This window comes from Sceloporus occidentalis, unplaced genomic scaffold (genome assembly GCF_023333645.1).
Source record: "Sceloporus occidentalis isolate IW3139 unplaced genomic scaffold, rSceOcc1.0.p SCAF_8, whole genome shotgun sequence".
In the NCBI taxonomy this organism is placed as follows: Eukaryota; Metazoa; Chordata; class Lepidosauria; order Squamata; family Phrynosomatidae; genus Sceloporus; species Sceloporus occidentalis.
The window spans coordinates 20,046,023-20,064,231 of record NW_028316988.1 but is presented as its reverse complement, the minus strand read 5'-3'; the positions used below and the strand labels follow the sequence as shown (position 1 = coordinate 20,064,231).

At 44.5% G+C, this 18,209-nt stretch overlaps 2 protein-coding genes across 2 annotated transcripts; one reads left to right on the top strand and one right to left on the bottom strand.

Moving 5' to 3' along the window:
- The first annotated feature begins 1,134 nt into the window (after positions 1-1,134).
- Positions 1,135-8,820, top strand: LOC149308135 (torsin-1B-like). The gene is made up of 5 exons (XM_089535140.1): positions 1,135-1,344; positions 2,743-3,008; positions 3,658-3,833; positions 4,367-4,494; positions 5,088-8,820. The coding sequence occupies exons 1-5, from the start codon at positions 1,158-1,160 to the stop codon at positions 5,327-5,329; spliced, it is 999 nt and encodes a 332-aa protein (XP_089391266.1). The 5' UTR covers positions 1,135-1,157; the 3' UTR covers positions 5,330-8,820.
- Positions 8,821-11,421: 2,601 nt separating this feature from the next.
- On the bottom strand, positions 11,422-18,076 carry LOC149308134 (torsin-1A-like). The gene is made up of 5 exons (XM_089535139.1): positions 17,814-18,076; positions 16,952-17,217; positions 15,579-15,754; positions 14,753-14,880; positions 11,422-13,851 (listed from the first exon to the last, which is right to left on the bottom strand). Exons 1-5 carry the CDS (start codon positions 18,034-18,036, stop codon positions 13,601-13,603), a joined length of 1,044 nt encoding a protein of 347 aa, XP_089391265.1. The 5' UTR covers positions 18,037-18,076; the 3' UTR covers positions 11,422-13,600.
- Positions 18,077-18,209: the final 133 nt, after the last annotated feature.

Here is an 18,209-nt window from a genome sequence, read left to right as displayed (position 1 = left end):
TACGGATCCTCTCACAGTTTACACAGGGCTTTCCCAATGTTTGCCTTTGTGGTCCCTAGTTTACACAGGGATTAAAGGAAAACCCAGTAGAAAACGTGCAGGAAATGTGCTCTTTGGACCTATGGCTTGTAGGTACGCTTTGGGAAAGTTACCTTTTTGTGGACTATTACTCCCATGATGTCCTAGCATTAGATTGAATCTGAGAGAGAATTGTTACAAGGGACTTATCCTACAACTTAATATAGTCACTTCAATTCAAATTTCCTTAAATTAATAAATTAATTAGTAAAATAATTAAAGTAGAATAAAATGGCATAACCTGGGTTATACAGTATGAACAGAGGTCAGAAATCAATGAAGCATTTAGAATAAAAATGCGAGAAGGCATAACTTAGCTAATTCAGCTTAATGTACAATTTAGTGTACGTTAAACTAAATGCACATTAATTTAGTGTAACAACTTGGTTTATTACATACATTTTTATTATATTTATTATTAAATTATATAATTATTTATACAATTTCAAAATTATCATATAATTAACAACAACAACAACAATAATTTATATTATATATAAAATATAATATTATGTACATATATAATATTATATAAAATATAAATTATGATATAATTTTTATAATTATTATATAATTGATATAATTATGTTATATTGTAATATATTATAATATTATATAATTTTTATGTATTACTATTACATAAATTATTATACAATTTTAATAAAACCTTTTTAATAAATTATTATATCATTTTTGCAGAAATATGTTTCAAAACAAATTATTTGCTTTGAAACATATTTGTGCAGAAATCATATAATAATTTATAAAAATAATTTATAAAATATATAATAATTTATATAATAGTAATATATATATATATATATATACTGTATATATATATATATATATACATATATATATATATATATACACACACATACACACTAAACAATAATAATTACTAATAACTACTAATAATAACACTGTATGAGGGGATACTTCCGCCTTCGACAAAGATGGCGGAGCGGTTTACAGAGACCGGGCGGAAGTGGCTGGCGAAAGGGCGGAAGTGACTCCGGGGGCTGCCGGGAAGTGTAGTTCTGCGGGAGGCGGGCAATGCATTGCAGCCCAGGGCCGCCATGGAGCAGGCGCTGCTGGTGCTTCTTCTCCTTCTCTCGGGGTCGGTGGCGGCGCTGGAGCCGCTGAGCGTGGGGCTGGCCATCGGGGCGGCCTCGGCCCTCACCGGCTACCTCTCCTCGCCCCGCTTCTACTGCAGCTTCGTCGAGTGCTGCCCCGCAGAAGGGGACCCCAAGCCCGGAGGGGACGGTAGGCGGCGGGGGAGAGGGACTGCAGCTCCCAGCATCCTGGGGAGAGGACTGGACTTCAGGTCCCAGATTCCTGGAGGGCAGGAGGACTGCAGGTCCCAGAATCCTTGAGAGGGAGGAGGACTACTGGACCCAGCATCCTGGGTGGGAGAGGGACTGCAGCTCCCACAATTCTAGGGAGGAGAAGGATTGCAGCTTTCAGCATCCTGGGGTGGGAGAGGACTACTGGTCCCAGAATCCTTGGGAGGGGAGGACTACTGGTCCCAGAATCCTTGGGAGGGGAGGACTACTGGTCCCAGAATCCTGGGAAGGAGAGGGTTGCAGTTCCCAGCATCCTGGAGGGAAGTAGGACTGCAGTTCCCAGAATCCTTGGGAGGGGGAGGACTGCACGTCCCAGAATCCTGGGAAGAGGAGAGGACTGGAGGTTCCAGCATCATGGAGGGAGGAGGACTGCAGGCCCCAGAATCCTTGGGGGGAAAGAAAGACTGCTGGACCCAACATCCTGGGGAGGAGAGAGGATTGCAGCTCCCACAATTCTGGGGAGAGGACTGAACTGCAAGTCCCAGCATCCTGGAGGGAGGAGGACTACAGGTCCCAGGATCCTGGGTTGGAGAGAGGATTGCCGCTCCCACAATTCTGGGGAGGAGAATGCTGCAGCTCCCAGCATTCTATGGTAAAGAAGGACTGCAGTTCCCAGAATCATTGGGGGGGGGAGAGTTGCAGCTGTCAGCATCCTGGGAGGGAGGACTGCAGCTCCTAGCATCCAGGGGTGAAGGAGGAGTACTGCAGTTCCCAGAATCCTTGCAGGGGAGAGAGGGCTGCAGCTCCCAGCATCCTGGAGGGGAGGACTGCATGTCTCAGCATCCAGAATGGGGAGGAATGCTGGAAGGGAGAGCTGTAGTTTCTAGCATCCTTGGGAGAGGAGGGCTGCAGTTTCCAGAATCCTGGGGGGAGGAGGACTACAGGTTCTAGCATCCTGGAGGGGAGGATTGCTCAGTATCCTGGGAGAGGAGGACTATAGGCCCCAGGAGGGCTGCAGCTTCCAGCATCCTTGGGGGAGGAGGACTGCAGCTCCCAACATCCTGGGAGGTGGAAGACTACATCTCCCAGCATCCTTGGGGAGGGGGACTGCAGCTCCCAAAATTCTGGGGAAAAGAAAGGATTGCAGCTTCCAGAATTGGGGGGGGGGGGAGAGACTATCGCTCCCAGAATATTTGGGGGGAAAGAGAGAGGATTGCAACTCCCAGAATCCTGGGGGACAAAAGTTTGGGAACCATTGGTGTAGAGAGAACATTGAACCCCAAACTGGGCTTCAAAGTGGCTTAGAGTCTAAAAGCACAGTACAGTTAAAACCTGCAAACATGGCAGCTAATGGACCCCTTCCCCATTTCTGCCGTAGCTCTGAAGGACGTCTTGGATGAGAAGCTCTTTGGCCAGCATCTCGCCAAAGAAGTCGTCCTCAAAGCCGTGTCCGGTTTCGTCAACAACCCAAACCCAAAGAAGCCTCTGGCGCTCTCCTTGCATGGCTGGGCCGGCACCGGCAAGAACTTTGTCAGCCAGATCGTGGCCGAAAACGTCCACAAGTTGGGTCTGAGGAGCAAGTTTGTCCACCTTTTCCTCGCCACGCTCCATTTCCCCCACGATCACCAGATCAAGCTCTACCAGGTGAGGATGCTCCTTGGCGGCTTCTGTTTAAAGGGAGGGCATTGCTGCAGGAAGTGCAAAAGCGGTTGGAGGATCATGTCTTGTTGGCAACCTTTATGGTGTTATCCTTGAACACACTGGTTTCTAATTGTAAAGCCTGAAAGGAAACAAAGGCGTTGGAAAGAGGAGAATAGAAAGTGAAACCCGAACCCTTCCTCTTTTAAGAAGGTCTAATTCACTGTTGGAGAGCCAGCGTGGTTTGAGGGTTGGACTGAGATCTGGAAACCAGGGTTCGAATCCTGGCTCGGCCATGTAAACCCACTGGGTGACCTTGCCATTGCCTTTCCCTGAGGCTGAGAGCATGCGACTTGCCCAAGTTCACCCAGTGGGTTTCATGGCTGCGTGGTGAATCAAACCCTGGTTTTCAGAGTCATAGAAGTAGATATAGGATAAGAGCCTAAGTGGGTAATGGATAAATTGGGATGAAATATGGATATATAACTAGGAAAAAAACCCCTCTTCATTCTTAGTTCTTTTAATTAGTTCTGCATCAACTCAACCAGGATGAGGATGATGATGAGGATAGTCCAATCCAGATCAGAGCACCCACCGTTTTGGTATTTGCTGTAGCACAGTTGCATTCAACGTTGTCTCCTCTGTTTTGGTTCAGGACCAGTTGCAGAAATGGATCCGGGGCAACGTCAGCGCTTGCGCCCAGTCTGTTTTCATCTTTGACGAAATGGACAAGCTCCACCCGGGACTGATCGATGCCATCAAACCTTTCCTCGACTACTATGATATCATCGACGGCATCTCCTACCGAAGAGCCATGTTCGTCTTTCTAAGGTTGGTGGCATCTGCCTGGTTCACGGGTCACAACAAACCTTTTTACTGAGTCCTGGCTGCTTGGGATTCTCTCCAGTGGGCTGACATATCCTATGTTTGGCTGGAGCATCAGAACTAGAGGTGAGCATTGTGGGCCCAGAGGTTACATATGGCCTGCTGGGAGACCCCCAAAAAACATCTGCAAACCTGGTCCAAAATTCTGCATCGTCAAACAAAGCCACAACAATGGAGCTCCATCATTGTAGCTACTTTTGCCAATGCAACTGTGAGGACTCCATTTATCCCCACCTCTGTCACCAATATGAAGACCCTTTCATGTATTTTGGTTGACCCAGTACATTTATCCTTGTTTTTTGGATTTTGGATGTTATTGTACTTCGCTACATGGCCAACACCACTATACCTGAATATGATAAGAAAGAGGTTTACAATACAAGAAGAAAGAGAGGAGTCCAGCGATAGTATTGTCATCCTTGTGGTTATGGATTGTTAATGCCACGTATATTTTGTTTTCCTGTTCCTTTTTCTCGCAGTAACGCAGGGGGAGACCTCATCACAAAAGTGGCCCTAGACTTTTGGAGGAGAGGACAGGACAGGGAAAAGATCCAGCTGAAAGATCTAGAGCCGGTGTTATCCGTTGGCGTTTTTAACAACAAGAACAGTAAGTGTTGCTTATTGCTGTGTTCCTTTTAGGGGGCAAATATGTATTGAGTGCAGGGGGTGTTGGCTCTCGAAGATCTCCAGGGGGCTAATGTAGCCTTCCTAGTATCCCACGGTTGCCCACCCCATATTTTTGGTTAAGAAGCATTGTCCATCCAATGCCAGTGTGTACCCTCTAATTGTCCCAGTTTGGCATTAAAAGTCCTGGTTGCTCCTCTGTCATCCTACTTTTTCAGCTCCTTTTAAAATGTCCCAGTTTGTGTCTCCTCCCTCCACCTTTCCCCCTTTGTCCTTAGCTCATTTCTATTGCTGCACAGTGAGTTCAATGTGCAAAAGTAGTTCACGATTAATTTAATTGTGGGGAAAGGACAGAATGGCATAAAATCTTGACCTTCCCAGGAGGCTCAGGCAAAAGCAAACCGCTGCAGCCTCTCCTAACTTGTGTGTCTTCCCCATTAATAACTTTTAACATCATGATCACACTCTGATATTGCTTGGCCACCTGTGTTTTGGTTTTCATTTGTGAAATGGTGGAGGGTATGCCAATGATGACCCTACCATCTCCTTCTTACCCTGATTCTGTGTTTTCCCTAGGTGGTCTCTGGCATAGCAGCCTCATCGATCGAAACCTCATTGATTACTTTGTGCCCTTCCTTCCCCTGGAGTACAAACATGTGAAAATGTGCATCCGGGCAGAGATGAAATCCCGTGGCAACCCCATCGACGAGGAGGTGGTTCAAAAGGTGGCCGACGAGATGACCTTTTTCCCGAAAGACGAGCGGATCTACTCCGATAAAGGCTGCAAAACAGTGCAGACCAAGTTGGATTTCTATTGAGGTGGCTTTAGGATTTTTCTCCTTTCCTTTTACAACAACACTAAACTGGGAAGTGGATGATGAAGGATTTCTTGGAGCCACTACTGGAGCACTTTTGAAACAAGGAAAATCTATGGATTTGCACTTTCAAACATTTTTTAGACTTCTAGTTGCTGGTGGGTTTTTATAGTCACCCTTCCCTCTCCCAAATCCAGTGTTTTTCTGTTCGGTCATCAAATGTTGTAATTCTTTCTATAGAAATCTTAGTGAATGTTAGGACTCAGTTGGGTTGGAAATGTCATAGCCTCCTAGATGTTGTGGGACTTCATATCCCAGCAGCCCTATCCAGCACACCTAAGGCCATGGAATGATGTGAGTTGAAGTCCACTAGCATCCAGACAGTGAAATGATTCCTACCAAGATGTTACCCTGAATCCTATTGTGAGTCCCAACTAGAGTAGACCCACTGATATTTCCCCATGTGCAGTTGATTCAGGGGATCTGTTCTAGTGGCACTAAATAGTCGGATTTAGACCAATAGTCTGTAGCAGTGATTGTCAGCCTTTCTTCTTCCAGATAGATTAGACTTCAGGTCCCAGAATTCCTTGTGCCTTGGCCATTTTGGCTGGAACTTCTGGAAGTTGAAATTCCAACAATATCTAGAGGGCCGAAATTGAAAAGCACTGGTCTTTAGAGCATTACAGTGCAACAACTGAGATTTGCTGGAATGGTTCCTTTTTTCCACCTCCGCCCCTCTTGACAATGAAACTAGAACTAACATGGAGGTTACTTAAGGCTGTAATCCTCCTTAGTTCAGCACAGCAAAATATTTGCCATCCTCTGGACCTACCAGACAGCTACTGAAGCCTATTAACAGGATTCCAGCCTTACTCTGTTCCACTGCATACATTTCCCTGTTACCCTTCCCAATATGATTTTAAGAATTCCAGTTCATGTAGTCCTGAATTATACTGGTTAGTCCCAACTAGAGTAGTCCTGTTGGATCAGTGAATGGTGAGTCAACATATAAATAAATCCTATGGATTCAATAAGTCAGCTCTGGTTAGGACTAACCAGGGCAAAGTATATAGACTAGGAGTGCCTATTTTGCTCAGTGATGATAGATGCAAACATTTGAGATTGTGCCAAGAGCATTTAGAGGCTTCTGGGCCTCCTCCTTGGTGAGGCTTTAGACCATTGTTCGCGTATCCAACCCCCCAGCCATGGAAGAGTAGGATTTTAAGGCTGTACAGTCGGCTCTCTACATTTGCACCTTTGACTTTTGTGGATTTGGTTATTTGGATTTGATTAATACGTTCTCTCTAGGAATCTAGGTCCTCCAGTGCAACTTGCTGGAAGTTAACCATAGAGTTGCTCTGGAGGACCAAGAGGTTACTAGAGAAAACACTTCCCTAGCCATTTGCAGGTCTTCTGGTGTGATTCTGTGGTCAACTTCTGGCAGAGTTGCACTGGAGAACTTAGAGACTCCAAGAGAGGTGTTCTCTCAGGTTAAATAGTGTTTTTTATTTGTGGTTTTTCCACATTCACAAGGATTTTGTGCCCCTAACCTCAGCGAATGGAGGGCCCACTGTCATCCAAGGTCCCTTCAGCATAGCATAAATATCTGCACACTGAGATACACTATGCCAGCATCACGTCACCTCCATACCACACTGCACAATACAGGTCAATGCCAGGATGCCACTGCTTAATGTGCAGTGAACAATGTACAGTCATCCCTCCATATTTGCGGCTTTGATATTTGCGGCTTTGATTATTCACGGATTTCATTAATATGTTCTCTCTAGGAATATCTAGGTCCTCCAGTGCAACTCTATGGTCAAGTTTAACTAAAAGTTGCACTGAAAGACCATTTGTAGCTACTCCAGTGCCATTCTATGGTCAGTGTATGTTGGACATTGACCACAGAGTTGCACTGGAGGACCTAGAGATTCCTAGAGAGGTGTCCTCTCAGGTAAAAACAGTGTTTTTGTTATTTGCGGTTTTTCCATATTCACGGGGGTCTTGTTCCCCTAACCCTAGCAAATATGGAGGGACAACTGTATAGTGGGAAACCTCAGTGTGCAACATTGCATAACACTTCTTCCGCATGCATTAGCAAAATATTGCCTGTTACACTACGACAAATAATTTATCCTGCATATGTTGTGTGATTTACAAATGCATATGTTACAGACAGAATGTGAGACTTAAACCAGCGTACTTTGCACTGCACTAAGGAAGCACTAACTGAGCTCAGGGAGTTTGGCAAATGGATCATTTGACTGTATTTCTATTCCCTCTTAATACTAACCATCACTCTTCTTTTCTTTGGGACAAAGCAATGCCCTTGTTCAGATTTAAGCCTGGTTTAAGTTGCCTTCTCACATAACCATCCCTTTCCCAAGAGTTTTAACTCTTCCAGCTAGGTCAGGGATGACCAAAGTGTGGCCCTCTCCATGTTTTTGAACTGCATCTCCCATCATCCTTAACCAGCACGGCAATGGATAATGGAAGTTGCAGTTCACCAACATCTGACTCAGTTCAACAGTTGATTCAACAGGTCTACTCTACTTGCGACAAACCAACTGGATTCCAACAAAGAATGGGAATTAGGGAGCTTTCTAGACGGTGTTGGATTGCAATTCCCAACAGATCCAGTGGCAAGAAATATTGGGATTTGCAGTCCAATGACAGCTGGAACGCTGCATGCTTCCCACCCCAAAATAAATCAAGGAGGGCTGATAGAAAAGCCCAGGATACGTGGCCTTTATAACTTGTTAACCTGTTTATGGAAGTAACTGTAAGAAGTATATTTTGTATGTTTCAATGAGAATGGGGGTGATAGTATAACAGAACAAGAGAGTAAGGTGTGGAAAGGGTAGCACTGGGTTGTGTAACTTCTTTTCCCCATCAGTCTATTTTATTGTAAGATTTAATAGGCAGAGTTTATTTACATGTAAGAAACACTTCAACACGTTTCTTCCTTGCTGTTGGAGTGTGTACATCTAGCATTTCTCTGTTGTTAGAAAGCCTTGGAGAAATACAACAGATTTGGTTGAGAAGAAAGTACAGGTTGAGTCTCCCTTGTCCCGAATACTGAAATATTCCAAAATCCAAAATTGTCCAAATGAATGGCTGAGATAGTGACATCTTTGCTTTCCGATGGTTCAGTGTACACAAACTTTGTTTCATGCACAAAATTACTGTAAAATATTATGTATAAAATTACCTTCAGGCTATGTGTATAAGGTGTATATTCATACAAAACATCAATGAATTTCTTGTTTAGACTTGGGTCCCATCTCCATCTCATTGTGTATATGCAAATATTCCAATATCCAAGACACTTCTGGTCCTAAGCATTTTGGATAAGGGAGACTCAACCAGTCACTTGATTTCTGAGGCTACTTCCATCTTGACAGCCAGATTTGCAAGGAGAATTGAATGGATGATGCAAACAAAATATGGACCTGTTACAGACTGCCAAAATAAAGCTGCTTCGGGTCTCTTTGGAGGTATGCTGTTTAAATGATGCATGCATCCTAAGAATCCGGAAGCTGCACCAAAGCTGCACTCCAGTGCTTAGGAATGGAGTGTGGCTTTGGCGCAACCTCCGGACTCTTAGGACCCATGCGTCATTTAAATAGCATACCTCCAAAGAGACTTGAAGCAGCTTTATTTTGGCAGTGTGTAACATGGTTGTGTCCTTTACATCAGCGTAAATGTCAGATTCTGTTTAAGTGTGTTTCTTCTAGAAGTATGCTTCTCCAGACAGCTCTGTCCTGGCTGGGTGCTCCTGGATAGCAAAGGCAGCTAAGCCTTCAGCCAAATCTGTTTGCTTCTGGTGTCAAGCCAGGGGACAGAAATGGTAGGAGATGTTATTGGGACATTTCACTGCGGAAGGTAATGCTTCATTGGATGTCAACTTCAAGCAATCTAAAGTGCCTTTGTGTGAAAGTGGAGCAGAGTTTAGAAAAACCTAGCTCTTTGGAGTAAGAAAGAAAGGGTGCATCGACACTGTTGAAATAATGCAGCTTGATCCCACTTTAATGCTCATGGCTCCATCCTATAAAATCCTGGGATTTGTAGTTTGGTGAGGCACCAGCCCTCTTTGGCCGAAAAGGCTGAAGAACTTTGTCAAACTACAAATTCCAGGATTCTGTAGGATGGAGCTATAGTACTGTCATAACAGTCATTTCTACATAGATACACAGAAGGTTCTTTCCTGTGCAGAACATGCTGTTTTCTTTGCAAAACAACTACATGCAACTTTTCTGCAGAATAGGTCCTGAATTGTGAATAGGCTTCAAAAACTTTTGTGATGGGAAGAAAAGCACCAAGCCTTTTCAGTTTACAGTCATCCCTCCAGATATGCAGATTTGACTTTTGTGGATTTGATTAATCTGATATTGTATTAGTATGTTCTCTCTAGGAATATCTAGGTCAGTGATGGCGAACCTATGGCACGCGTGCCAGAGGTGGCACTCAGAGCCCTCTCTGTGGGCACATGTGCCATCGCCCCAGCACAGAGTTTGCCAGAGTTTGTTACTACAAAGCCAGAGGGACATGGCACTTTGCAATAAGTAAGTGGGTTTGGGGTTGCAATTTGGGCACTCGGCTTCTAAAAGGTTCACCATCACTGATCTAGGTTCTCCAATGCAACTCTGTGGTCAACTTGAACCAAACGTTGTACTGAAGGACCTAGAGGTTCCTAGAGAGAACACTCCTCTAGGCATTTGTAGCTCCTCCAGTGCAATTCTGTGGTCAATGTCCAGCAGATGTTTACCACAAAGTTGCACTGGAGAACCCCCTAGAGAAGTGTTCTCTCAGTTAAAACATGTGTTTTTGTTATTTGTGGGGGTTTTTTTCACTTTCATGGGGGATCCTGTGCACCTAACCCTGGCTAATGTAGAGGGACCACTGTATTTTGGGGAGTTGTTAGTCCAAAGATGTTTTTCTAAGCTTTGAGGCTGAGTATATGTTTTGCATGTTCTTTCTCAGCGTTGGTATTGGGCTTTGTCATTCCTTGTCATGTTTCTATAGCAGCAGGTACTTCTAAACCTGGGAGTGGACAATTCATAATTTTCCAGGGGTTGTTGATCAGCAAACTCAGCCCAAACCCAAATCTGGATCACAATTCATATGCACACCAGTTCTAGTAGTACCCTATTTCGGGTGGAAAAGTTTGATCCCCCCCTCCACTTAGGTATGTGATAGTTAACACATGCACCAAAGAATAATATCATGATGTGTTCTTAGCGTGAGAGATTCAATAACTATGGGAAATGATGTGGGAAATTTGGTATCATAAGGATGTAGAACAAAGTTACAGATGGTGTTGGACTTCCAAATCCCAATCTCATCAAAGACCAGGTAATCTGCCAGAATTTGGAGTTTGCTACCTCTGATCTAGAATGAGCAGATTTGCATTGTGTTTAAAGGAGTAAGAATGTGTGAGTTTATCCTGAATGTGAAATATTCACATTCATTTTTTAAAATACTGGCTGCTTTAAAGAGATTTTTTTTTTAAATGGAAATTTTATAGAGCAGTTGAAGGTCATTTTATTTGTCTGTCTTCTCTTGTTTCATCATTCAAAACCAGCCTTCTGTTGTCATAACTGTCTGTTGCAATGGGTTTGGATGCAAGGAACATTTCCTGGATTAGATTCTATGATTGCAATGGCTGCAATAAAAGGCATCCGTCCATGTTTCCTCATTACTGTCTTGTTATCTGTTTGGAAACACCTGCTGAAGTGAAATTGCCAAGTGGGTCCAGTGGCCAGAAAAATGTATGAGCCACATTTGGCCTGTGTGCCACATGCAGCCTACCTTTGGTTTATTCCTTTGGACAGAGGCCTTTCTCAGCAGTTCTGATTGCGATGTGGTGAGAAATGGCATCTGGTGAAGATGAGAAGCTCCGGAGGTATAGTAATACCTAAAGAGAGGGTGCATCTTACTGTCTTCTTTCTTAGCCCACAGCTCTGTTCTTCTATTGAAGTACACATTGTGACAACGCCTTCTTCTTGGAAACGGCAAATTCATTTGCAGTGTTGTAAATTCCTAGGGATGAGATTCAGGCAATACACACTGACAAAGAAGCAAACCTTCCACAAGGGTTTATTTGCACATTTAAATACATTTTAGAAAATCAGAGTAAGAAAATTTGGCATTGATAAGACCATCAAGCTGATGCTCCTCAGTCTAGTAGCTTTCCCTGTTGTAAAGGTTTGTTCTCCTGTTGAATTCTGCAGTGTCTAATTCAGCAGAAGCTTCTGCGCTTAATATTTTCCCGTACCAGAACAAAAATATCCAGCCCAAAAAATGGCTTGTCTCCATTGAGACCCCCTAGAGTAGAGTATGCATCTAAAACAGTGTGCAGAGTGTTCCAAAAATGCAACAAACAATGCAGTGCTGGAGTGTTTTTAATTTTTTAAATGGATTGTGAAGGTTGGTGTATCCTTCAGGGCCAAAGTATAGTCCTGAGACCACTAGAAATTGCCCAACAATGCTGTTTATGGATGCAACAAAGGCCCCATTAAAATGTGTGGGAAATGATGCACAAGTCACTTCATCCAGACATCATGCCAAGCCCTGTTTTAAGAACTAATTTACAACCCAGACAGTAGTTTGAGCTTCTAGACAGGAAACCTACAACGCAGAGGTATACATCTGCTTTCATTTTCTGCTCACATTTCATGGGGAAGCAAGATCTGGCTTGCTCAGTCAAGACACAAAAGTGCCAAACCACTGTTAACTTTCCCATTCTGAGGCAATGTGCAATTTGAGCTTGCATTGAGTATGCATTTCCTTGTGACCGCCAGCAGCAGCTCTTGCCAGTGACAATGAACAGGAGGATAGAAGTGGACAGCTATTGACATCAGGAAACGTAACCTGGGCCTGCCATTTTCAACAGTGGGACTTTTCTTCATGACATGCAGTTGTCCCTTGCCAGAATGGAGTAGTTTAAGGTATTTACATTTGGCTTTTCATGAAGCCTACATCAAAAGCAAACAGGCACAGAGAAGGTTTGCATTGGGAGGTGGGGGGTGATGGTGCCAAGAGATGGAAAGGTGGTGTTACTTAAAATCTAGGAAAACCTCTTTTGTAAAAGAGGGTTTTTGTGGGGGTTCCCCCCCATGGAAAGACCCTCCCCTAGGCCATAAACCCCATGTAAAAAGTTCATGGTTAGTGGGAGAAGGTCTCTCACAGGCACTTTTTATCCAAAGCCATCAACTGCTTTTCTTCACTACTGCACAGGAAAACACCCCCCGAAACCAAAGTCTCCCTTCTAATAGCATCACAAAACTAACATTTCTTGCTGTTTCACTCAGCCTTACATGGTTTTAAAACTGAGCTACAGATGAGAGCACAGTTCCACACAACAGGTTGCTGGGCATTTTAATACCCTCTTATCTCCAACCAGCAATCGGAAACAAGAACAGAAATGGCTTGCAGAATGAACAAGAAGCCACAGCAGACCTCATGCAATGACAAGAGGTTGCCTATCATATTTAAATGTCATTAAAGAAAAACTTCAGTGAATTTTCTGCTGTGGAATATCTTGTACATCACCTGCTTTGAAACACTAAGGATTCCAGAGACTTTCCAGGTTAGTCTCAAATAAAATGGATCGGTGGCTTCATGTTTACTCCACGTGAACTGAGTGTACATCCGAAAATACACTCAATATTCTCCTGATGCTTAATGTTGCAAGGCAGGAATGAGGGGAACCTAGCATGCCCACCATAGTTTATCTGTGGAATGACTGCCCCTAGCACTGGTCTCCTAAACAAAACTTCACAACAGTGTTCAAGGAACAGCTTGGTCGCCCAAGCACACAGTTCAAAAACTGTCCTCCTATTATCCCTGCTGCCTTTGCCATTATTAAAAGAAATGGTCAAGCTCATTCTAAGAAAGTTACACAACCCTGGCTAGGTAAGTTGAAGAACGTCCCTTCAATTTTCATGGAGACTCACAAAGATTGAGAGGTACTTCCGAATCAGATTATCTAACCAGGAGAACTTGGTTCAGTCACAGATCAGTCCTACATATCCCGGGAAAACACAAAAGTCATTGAAATGGTTTCACAGTATAAGTACCGTTCAGAGATGCAGTATTTTTTTCAATGTAATCCTGCAATTTGGCCCACGTTTTCCTTGTATCATCCCATGAGGTGCTTCCTATTTACATCATTTAAAATACATTTAAAAAAAAATATTTAAAATGATTCAGTTTCTCCAAGTTCTGTGATTTGACTTCATTTTCTTTGAAAACTAGATTACAAAAACGTTACAAGTCATAGTAGAAATCGAGCTTGGTGTAGACAGTCTTGCACCCTTTGTCGGAATAGATCTTCTCCTCCTTTGGGAAATAGGTCATCTCATCCGCCACCCGGGTCACAATTTGTTCGTCCACCACGTAGCCACGGGATTCAAGTTCAACTCTGATGCACATCTTCACATGCTTGTACTCCAAGGGCAGGAAGGGGACAAAATAGTCAATGAGGTTTCGGTCGATGAGGCTGCTGTGCCAAAAGCCACCTGAGAAGGAGGTAAGTAGGTCTTCCTTTAGGGAGTATCCTTCTACAGAGGCTTCTTCAAACATTTGAACAGTGAACAGTCTGACATGTTTTTATCATAACTAGCTTCCTCAAGAGATTATCAACAGACCAATTAATATTTGGCATGAGAAGGAATCTTAAGTAAGTGAAAGGCAAAGGGCACACCTGTAACCTTAAGGCCATTTGAGGGTATGTTCACTACTGGAGCGTCAGTGTGGTTTGAATGTTAGCCTAGGACTCTAAGATATACCCGTGTTAGACTGCAGAATCAACCAAATGCATCTGAGGAAGTAGACTGGTCTACAAAAGCTCATGCTGCCAACTTCTTTCTTTCAGTTAGTCTCAAAGGTGCGACAAGATCTCTGCATACTGAGCCTAAGACTCTGTGAGAGCAGGGTTCAAATCCCTACTTAGCCAAGGAAATCCACTGGGCAAGCCACTCTCTCTCAGCCTCAGAGGAAGGCAAGGCAAAGCCTCTCTCTAAATAGTTTGCTAGGAAAACCCCTTAGGGCCGCCATAAGTCAGAAATGACTAGGAGGCAACCAACAACAATAATAATTGTGTGTTTGGCTATGGGGAGGCATCCAGGGGCTTCTCTGATCCATTGCAAAGCATGGAATGGTGCTAGGCAGTTGTGAAAGGGGAGCTTGGGGCTCTGTACAGGAAGGAAGGTAATACCAACCCCACAGCACCCAAAAAAGTCCAGCTGCCATAAGGAACACTTATGCATGTGGCTGTTCCTCAGTGAATTCCAGCAGCCACTATGGATCCCACCAAAGAGAAGTGGGATATAAATTAAATGAATAAACAAACAAATACTATGCTTTCTGAGTAGATACGCAACAGGACTGCGGGTTTGAAACCACACTGTAACAACTCACTGTTTTTGTTATTGAAAACGGAGACAGACACTGTAGCTTCCACGTCTCGGAGCTGCAAGTCTTCCCTTCGCTTCCCTTTCCTCCAAAAGTCCAGGGCCACTTCGGTTATTTTTTCAGCTCCTGCATTGCTGGACAAAGAAGGGAAGGATTGTCAACTGAAGTAAGCTTGCAGAAGAGCTACAAACCTATGGTATAGCTTGACCTTGCTTAACAAGACCGGAAGAAAAAACATCTCAGCAACCTAATGATCCACAAATGTTACTTATTTAGTTTGTATCCTGCCTTTCCCCCTATACCAGTGATGGTGAACCTATGGCACGCGTGCCAGAGGTGGCACTCAGAGCCCTCTCTTTGGGCACACACACCATCTTCCCAACACAGACTTCACTAGAGTTTGTCATTAGAAATCCAGAGGGATGTGGCACTTTGCAATAAATAAGTGGGGTTTGGTTTGCAGTTTGGGCACTCAGTTGCTAAAAGGTTCTCCACCACTGCCCTATACAGACCCCAAAGCAGCTTACACTGTATGTTAACAGCTAAAACAATTTGCAATAGCAAAGCAATCCACTAAAAAAACCCATTACTTTAAAAGGGTTAAAACCTGCATATTAAGAACCAGCCCATCCACTGCAATACCTCAACCAGTACAAAGTTGAAGGTTTGCTTAAATAGGAAGGCTTTTGCCTGTTTAAATAAGAAGACCATGCTTTCGGCTAGAAGTCAGACATTTCTCAAGCCTTGCTCACAGGTAGAGTCAAGAAATCTTTTGTTCAGGCTCCTAAACATGGAAATATTTCAGCACCTCCATGTCACTGCTGTGCCTAACCTGAGGAAGATGAAGATGGCTTTCCGGTAAGACACCCCATCCAGTTCGTCATAGTAGTCAAGGAAAGGTTTGATGGAGTCGATGAGTCCAGCATGCATTTTATCCATCTCATCAAATATGAAAATGGACCTGCCGCAGGCACTTACGTTGCCACGGATCCACGTTTGCAACTGGTCCTAAAAGATTAAAAGTACATGTTATGTTAGTTTGCTTAAAACATGTGGTACAAGGTAGTAGATGGTTGATGCTGTTAATCCATTCATTTTTAAAAAATGACATTACTTGTCACAAGCTGGTTGCATTGCTCCTTACCGTTTTATTACTTTGAGTTGACTTTGCGCAGTGTCACCCGATTAGCATGAGTAACAGATAGCTGCAACCTGACTTTTCCCCTATTTAGAAAAACCAGTCGCATCGTATTAGCATCAGGCACAGACTTTATTATCCCGTCTTCCTGTATTTATTGCATTTTATCACATTTCATTATTGGTGTGAACTGCTTTTAGCTGCCCTGAGTAGCATGGAAATAGTAGAAGGGTAGGTATGTTTTCGTTGAACTAAACACACTGGCTATGCCGGTTGGGACTTCCAGGGGTCAAAGTCCACCAACATCTGGGGGGCCAAAGGTTCCCTACTGACAACCTAGGGATAGGATGGTCTGCATGATAAAGCAGCTACATTTCATAGACCAGTTCAGAACTAGAGATCGTATATTCAAGTAAAGTCGTTTGAGGTTTTCTGTCTGCTGTGTGTAATTTTGCAATCAGTTTTAGGAAGTTAACGTTTATCAACCGTAGGAAGTATAGCAAGTCTTGAGAGCCAGTATGGTATAGCACTTTGAGTTTTGGACTGGGACTCCGGAAGGCCAGGGTCCAAAGCCATGCTTAGCCAGCTCACCCTTTCTTAGCCTCAGAGGAAAACAAGGGAAATCCCCCCTGACTAAGTCTTGCATAGAAAACCCCATGATAGGGTTGCCTTAGGTGGCCTAAGCCAGAAATAACTTCGAGGTGCACAGCAACAACTGCAAGGCTTCCGGAAGAACAAGGGTAGAAGATTCCTGTAACAGAATTGCTCTTGTCCAGTGTTCAAAATCAAACCTTCCTTTTAAAAATGCATCTTAGAAATCCAATGTTCCAATGTTTTCCTTCATGTGAACCACTGTTATCAAGCTTTTACAGGATGCCACATACAAAAGCCATTTTAAACATTTTAACCCAGTCCATGACTAATACCAAAGTTACATATCAAAGATATATTAAACATCCTTCAAGCTAATTAAAATCTTGTCTTAATTTGAGGTATCTTCAGACCCCGACAATAAATTAAACCACATCCAATTCCAAAGGCATCCCTATCTGTGTGTTTTCCTTTACCTTGTACTGGGTGATGTTCTGCAGATGAGGGAAATGCAAAGTGGACACAAACTGATGGACATATTTGCTGTTGAGGCCGTCTTTATATATGCTTTCGGTGATGATCTTGCTGACAAAGTTCTTCCCGGTGCCGGTCCAGCCATGCAAGGAAAGGGTCAGGGGCTTCTTGGGGTTGGAGTTGTTCAGAAACCCGGTGACTGCTTTCACGATCACTTTTGTCGCCAGGTGCTGCCCAAAGAGCTTCTTGTCCAAGTCCTCCTGAAGCACTGAGGGAGAAGGAGAAGGAATTAAGAGACGCAACCAAATGATCAGTAAGTAAAAAGTGTGGGGGAAACATAAACCCTGTGTAAACCATTTGTAGCTTTAGCCTGACGGGCAAAATAAAGGTGCTGGGGGTCGCTTTGGAGGCATGCTGTTTAAATGACAGCTGCATCCATTGTAGGGGAAACTGGAACTCCCCCCAAGATGGCCAGTTGTGCCCTAAGGACTGGAACGCGCTGCACTCCAGTCCTTAGGGCACAACTGGCCATCTTGGGGGGAGTTCCAGTTTCCCCTACAATGGATCCCAAGCTTTGCCCTGCTTTGGACTCCAACTCCCATAATCCCCAGCCAACTCAGCCCACTGCCAGGAATTCTGGGAGTTGGAGTCCAAAACAATTGGGAAGAGGACCCAAGCTTGGGAAGGTGGGATGATGGGAGCCACAGTCCAAAGAGAAAGGCACCGTCCCCACCCTAAGAAGCCTGTGCTTCTGACGTCAGAGGAGCAAGAAACGCCACTAGTGACGTCAGGGCGTCCTTGGGTGACGTCAGGGCGTCCTTGGGTGACGTCAGGGCGCCCTTGGGTGACGTCACTCGCCCTCACCTGCCCCGACGCGGGCCCCGGGCCTCTCAAGGCAGCACTCGGCGAAGAGGCAGTAGAGCCTCGGGTAGGAGATGAGGCCGGTGAGGGCCGAGGCGGCGGCGCCGGCCAGGGCCAGGCTCAAGCTGAGGGGCTCCACCGCCTCCGCCGACGGGCACAGCACCAGGGCGGCCAAGACCAGCCCGGCCGCCGCCCGCTTTGCACTCCCTCGGCGGAGCTTCTTCATTGCCGCCGCCCCGGCCCTGCTCCCGCCGCAAGAGCCGAGGTTTTACCTCAGCGTTGGCACTTCCGCTTCCTGGAAAGAGGCACTTCCGGTCCCACGGGCGCCATTTTTGAGACGGGCAAAGGTAAGGGCTGAGGGCAGCTCTGATTGGTTGCCGAGCGGTAGGGGGCGTGGCC

Bases quoted from the DNA above. Each gene is read 5' to 3' on its own strand.
- LOC149308135 (XM_089535140.1), top strand. From the start codon at position 1,158: ATGGAGCAGGCGCTGCTGGTGCTTCTTCTCCTTCTCTCGGGGTCGGTG. The intron at 1,345-2,742 runs GTAGGCGGCGGG...TTTCTGCCGTAG, and splicing joins CCCCAAGCCCGGAGGGGACG to CTCTGAAGGACGTCTTGGAT. The intron at 3,834-4,366 runs GTTGGTGGCATC...TTTTTCTCGCAG, and splicing joins GCCATGTTCGTCTTTCTAAG to TAACGCAGGGGGAGACCTCA.
- LOC149308134 (XM_089535139.1), bottom strand. From the start codon at position 18,036: ATGAAGAAGCTCCGCCGAGGGAGTGCAAAGCGGGCGGCGGCCGGGCTG. The intron at 15,755-16,951 runs GTAAAGGAAAAC...TTAATCTTTTAG, and splicing joins AGAACATCACCCAGTACAAG to GACCAGTTGCAAACGTGGAT. The intron at 14,881-15,578 runs GTTAGGCACAGC...TTCTTTGTCCAG, and splicing joins GCCATCTTCATCTTCCTCAG to CAATGCAGGAGCTGAAAAAA.